General features: G+C 30.6%; 1 protein-coding gene across 1 annotated transcript; it reads left to right on the top strand.

Annotated features, from left to right (window-relative positions):
- The first annotated feature begins 2953 nt into the window (after nucleotides 1–2953).
- Oda (Ornithine decarboxylase antizyme) lies at nucleotides 2954–5471 on the top strand. Its single transcript, XM_072886871.1, is given in 5 exon segments — nucleotides 2954–3053; nucleotides 3055–3156; nucleotides 3290–3539; nucleotides 3636–3791; nucleotides 3965–5471. Coding segments are annotated over 4 exon segments (564 nt in total). The 5' UTR covers nucleotides 2954–2957; the 3' UTR covers nucleotides 3752–3791; nucleotides 3965–5471.
- Nucleotides 5472–6353: the final 882 nt, after the last annotated feature.

The raw sequence follows: 6353 nt of genomic DNA, 5'->3' as shown, positions 1-6353 counted from the left end.
AATGCACATAATGATAATAAATTATGCTCGTCATATATCGCAATGATACGCAAACAATGGAGTTCTGTCTCATACTTCAGTTCTTTGCTATGAATAAATTATATTATTTCGTCACTATATACTATGCATTACATAAGTTTATTCATGAATTTAAGGAAATTTTAATAATTTTCTTAATAAATAAATTCACTAAATTTTATGGTAAAATTTACATTCTTAATATACACAAGTGCACAATCGATTATTATATATCCAAAGTATTGTGATCTATTTTTGACGTACCGTTCGCGTGATAAGGAAAATGTTTCATTGTTGGTAATTCTAAAACGGTTCTTCAATCAGCTTTTCGTTATTAAATATTTCTTATGTAATTTCTAGCAATTGTATGAATTATATTTAGCGAGTTATCCTATTGTAGTCAATAGTTATAGTAACAAGTAGTGCAAATCATCCTTTTGTTCGTGCAAATATACAATATTCGATCGAATAAGCAACGAATATAATGAAAATATGTACTTTGGAATTTTCACATCTGTATTTGTTTTTTTCTACTTTTTTACAATTGGGTTTTATTTTAATCAATAAAAAATAACATATAAAATGAATGTAAGCATTCTTATGGGTCGTTTGATATATTGACTTTAAGGCGAGTCGTTACGTCAAATGGCTGATCACGGACAATATTATTGCGTCGAAAACACTTTGTCTCCTAGAAGAATACAATTGATGAATGTATTAGAAGCTTGAGAGTGCCTCTCTAATCAAATTTACCAATCGACTCCGAGAAGCTTCCAGAACGATTAATAAAACGCGAACAGAGCTCTGAGCTGAAACATGCAAGGTCGTTGCGCAAACTGTCACGGAATAAAGGCAATAGATTTATTTTAGTTAAATTTTGTCTTTTGTGCTTTCTTCTTAGACGTAAAATGTGTGTGAATATTTTTTTTTTTTTTTTTTTTTTTTTTTTTTTGTTAAATTAATAGATATTAAACAATGCCACATATAGTCAGGTTTTATCTCATTCTGTCATATTACAGTGAATGATGAATATTATTGTGTTATATTAAACATTTGAACGTAAATAGATGACCTATTGTTAGGTACCGATAACATTTGAACTTGGAAACTGCTTTTAATCATATCTTCGACTTTTGTTGAAGACTTTTGACATTTCATATGTTTTGGTACTAATTATATTATATTAAATCTATTATTGCATCATTTTAAATCGGATCTAATATGGAATACCAAAAAATATGTAACAAACTTTGTTATTTATACGTTTTCATAATCAATTGTATAGTAGAAAAAAATTGAAATCTTTGTTGTATTAATAAAACAATAAAATATCTTATTAATATCTTATTAATAAAATCTTTATACAATTGATATTATCCATGAGATTATCATCAATCATCCATTTTCCATCATCTCATGCAGTCTCACGTGATATTGATTATAATCAGAATATGTTTTAAATGAAAAACATATGAAGGAAAATATTTATGAATATTGATAAAATATCGATTCTCTCTCTCTCTCTCTCTCTCTCTCTCTCTCTCTCTCTCTCTCTCTCTCTCTCTCTCTCTCTTTCTCTCTCTCTGATCAAATCCACACGACCTGATAAAATCTAACGAATTGTTAATCACAATACTCAAAATATTGAACTATTTATTGCGTAAATCTTATTATTGTCTTGTTAAATTTCTATAATTAATATGTTCCAAGAATCTAACACTGTCTAATGTATGAAACGATACGCATACATATCAATGACGGATATTAGTATTAATTTGGAGGGCGCGACAAGCATAGTCGAGAATATGTATTTATAAATTGTTACGCGTACAATTAAACTGTTTGTTTACAAAATGTTGCAAGTGCGCGCTTGCAGCTTTCTTACGTAAGCACCGACATTTCCCAATGTCAATAGGCGAAACACCGTTACATTTAGCACGAGTCGCCAGAAGTGTCTCCGGCCAGCAGAACCATCTGTAAAAGATGTAAGCAGAAGCAATCGGTTTCTCTCGGTCGCAAAATGCGCGTTATTTGTTTGGCGAAGTGCCCATTTAAATGACGCTGATACGCGACCGACAATAACGGGCCCGGTAACGCGGTTATTCGTTGTACACACTTTATAAATCGCATATCTCGGCCGCGCGGTACGGCAGTCGCTCATTTTTTCTTTAAAAATCCGCGCGTGAATGTTGCTTTAATTTATTTTTCTAAAACGATCTGGTCACGCGACCCATCGCATCATCGCCACGTGTCATCTCAGTGAACGTTCCCTGTCGATTTTGCTACATCACGTAGCAAAAATTTCCACTCAAAATGCCCAGGTAGACATCCTACGTTTCTTTATTTTATGTTTGAATCTTCTAAAGATGATCTCTCAAGGAAACGATACATTATCAGTGTAGCGTCGTTTAATGACATTGATGATTTTTATTATTCTTATAAATCGTGCATTTTGATCGTCAAAGTATTATAATAATAGAAAAACATAATATAAAACAAAGTGCCGCGTAATTTATCTAACTCCCGCGATAACTCGATTATATCAGCTGGAAAAGAGATAAGCATTCTAAACTTATATAAGTACTTCATTAAGAATTTCAAGATTCTTGGCAGTATATCTATCTACTGTTTATGCTTCAAATATGTCATCCTCCTTTTAAAAAATAACGCTCCTTATTTCATGATATCGATCAGATATTTATTATCATATATTCGCTGAAAAAATAAATATACATATGTGTAAATTTATTATTATCTTTCCTTGTTTTCCGTAATCCTCAACCACATAGATATTCACACACACATTTTTACATTATTATATATACATTCTATATGTTAATTATAATATTAGACTTTCTTTTTGGACTTATTGTTAGATGACTATGATTAATGTGGAACTCAAGATTCACATTTCTAATTACTAAAAATGTTCCAGTGAAATGTCTAGTAAATGCATGGACGAGAGCCTAGAAGAAGGTTCTAGACTGCAACAGCATTACTGTATAACGCTGGGCGTGGGGCCTCTGTGGTGGTCCTGATGTGCCCCATGCCGCATTGTCTGTATCCACAGTCAACACAGAGAGCCGCGGCGTGGGGATCAAGCAGAGTCAGCTCTCTGTGAGCTCCCACATTGTGCAAGTACGTATCTTAAGAAGGAAGGTAAAAACTTCACTTTTAGAAACTAGAAATAATTTTTTTTACGATTATACGAATGCAAAATATTTCTAATAAACGAACAAAGAGTTCTAATTCCCTTTGTCACGACACACAGGAGGATGAATTGTTGAAAGCTGTGAGAAGTAACGAACCATTGCGTCTAACGTTCACTCTCCACTTGACCGAGAGTACATCTGTCGAATGGGAGACCGTAGCGTGGCGTCGTTGTCTATACATACGCGTACCGAGCTGCCTTCTGCCCGAAGGATCAAAGGAGGGCTTTGTCTCGCTGCTAGAATACGCCGAAGAAACATTGCGCTGTACCAATATCATTGTCTGCCTTCGTAAAGATAGATCAGATCGAGGTACTTGTCGGTTGCCGTTCTTTGGCACAAACGTCGAAGATTTTTGTGTCGACGAGAAAGATTCACCGTCTAAATCGTTCTGTTGTTATGGTCTAGCAATGCTGGTTCGTACCTTCATGTTCTTGGGCTTCACGGTTCTGCCACCAACTCATGCCTTGGTACCGCCAGGCAGTGATGCTGGCAATCTCTACATGCTCTATGCCATCGAGTAATCGGCAAGGCAGTTCGGTCTTTCTCAAATTTAACGCACAGGTATTGAGTCAAGGGAAGAGACATTAAAAAGTTTCCAGCTCTCTACAACTTCCTCTATTAGAGTTGATTATTTAATCATTTTCTGTTTATTAAGTTTTTTCTATTTTTTATGCATTTATTATTATGATTTTATAGGTATAATTATTTGAATTTTGTTATATTTTATATTACAGGTATCGCCACACATAGTTCGAGTCTGAAATTCTGAAAAGGAGACAATTGGAAAATTCTGAAAATGATTCAATATTTTATATATTTTTAAGTTTTGCTATATGTATATTATAATTTACATTTTAGTTTCAAAAATTTGGAGATTTAGTTTCGACATAATCATTGTAGAAATTTAACAATGCAAAAAAAGAATTTACATTAGGTGATCACAGGAAACACCTTGGCGTTAAATTTAAGAGGCTTGATGGAAAAACAAAAAAAATATAGTCGGGAATACGTAGAACGCGTACATAAAAGGCTTTCGATGGGTATATCGATTCATTCTCTTGAACACAATGTTAATAATTATTCTAAGAGCATATAAGTTGCTGACAAAGCTTCCCACGTGACGAAATTTGACGGAATTTGGAGTCGCATATTAACAACTGAATGCGACGACAAACTGTTAAATTTTAGAGAAAATTTATTATCGATATATCTCAATGTTAATTGTGGCAGATTGGGTATCACCACAATATTCTTCGTTAATATAAGTACATTTCCTTATCTATAAGTATTATTGATCATGTATAATCTAGATTTAATACTTGCGTTGTTTGAGTGTCGATGAAATTCATTCAGTAGTTTATTTTTCATCCTTTCTAAAAACTCATAAATTAGTGACAATGATATGCTTTATAAGAAATTAATTAATTGACATTATTTATAACAGATGTGACAGCAAGATGTAATTATTCCTTCTTTGTAGTTTCACGGATAGTTTCTGTTAAGTAAAAAAAATTTTTGTCTATTTTTGTGTGTGGTGGCAATTTAAAATCTTTGAATTTATTTTATAAAATATGCTCAAATAAGTTGAGTATTCTTCAATTTAAGGGGAACGCTTGCTATTAAGGATAACATAACATTGCAAAAAGTTTGAATTAGAAATATGTACTGATGATCGAAAAAAATTTCAGGTAAATATTTTTTCCAATTACTTAAAATTGATAGATACAGGATTATTATAAATCATATTCATCGCGCGTTATATATACATATATAATTATTATCTTATTAACTTTTCTTTAATGGTATAGACTCTTAAGTATAAGTAATAGTATATCTGGTAATCCCCAATCAGTTAACATTGAAGAGATTTTGCTAATAAATGCGTTCTTTAGTGTTGACTTGATAATGGACAACATGAAAAATATAAAAATACAAAAAAATGGAAAATATTTAAAAAATTAAAAAAAAGTGTTAATAGCTTATTAGGAATATAGATAAAGATAAGTACAGAATGACGGACTATTGTATGTTAACTTCACGCAAATAATTATTGAGAATTTTGCCTCAAGTTTTTAAATTGATAATTCCGTGCGTTTTATCCCGTCAGTTAGTATTATATATTCGTATCTCTGACACATACACATATATACACACACATAAACACACACGAAAAGTAAATATGTATGCGTTTCTTATTCAAACATGAAGACGTAATTGCTAAATAAACATTTAATAAAACTATATTGTTACCTCTTGTTTATTTTTTGACAGTTTTTTGCTTCCGTTTTGTGCAAATGTTTTTGTTTAATGTGATCTTTATGTGCAAAATTTGTAATTAAAATATATTGAGTATGTAAGTAAAATAAATTAACATAATTAAACCATTTAATTATGATATATAATTAAATATATTTTATTACTACTACATAACCAAATTTTTATGAAGACATATTGTAAATTATATAAAGCATTTGTCTTTGTTTTATGTATAATTCTTATGTGTTCAAATTGTATTTTTAAATTTGACAATACAATTTTTCATTAATGTTAATATACAAAACATACAATAATTATTTATATTGTATGTCTTTCCTAATTATATCAATATATATAATAATCAGACATTTAGCTTATACATTTCAATCGTCGATTTCTATATATAGAAATTAATATATAAAAGTCTGTGATTTCAATACATAAGCGAAAATTCAGAATCAAACTATATTTATTATGCTTTCCGCGTTTATTACTTTTCGTTAATTACTCAAAAAAATACGTAAACAAACACGTAACTATCAACTTGGCAATGAGAGCCATGCGCGGATGTTAATGCGTAAATTTCTAAAAAGAAATTTCTTTTTAGAAATTTACGCATTAACATCCGCGCATGACTCTCATTGCCAAGTTGATAGTTACATGTTTGTAAATATTGCAGCTTTATTTATTCGAATTATGAAACAGACGTAAATTCGAAAGATGTTAATGTATAATATTGTACAATGATATAACAAAATAATTTTGAATATTTTTTTCGATTCTATAACAACTTATAAAAGTTTTATTCCAATCTTTTTGGACGTTGTAGAATCGAAAAAAAATCAAAATTATAAAAAGATTAAATAT

Source organism: Anoplolepis gracilipes, chromosome 1, assembly GCF_047496725.1.
Source record: "Anoplolepis gracilipes chromosome 1, ASM4749672v1, whole genome shotgun sequence".
In the NCBI taxonomy this organism is placed as follows: Eukaryota; Metazoa; Arthropoda; class Insecta; order Hymenoptera; family Formicidae; genus Anoplolepis; species Anoplolepis gracilipes.
The sequence above is the reverse complement of the archived record's forward strand: the minus strand, read 5'-3'. Positions and strand labels throughout refer to the sequence as shown.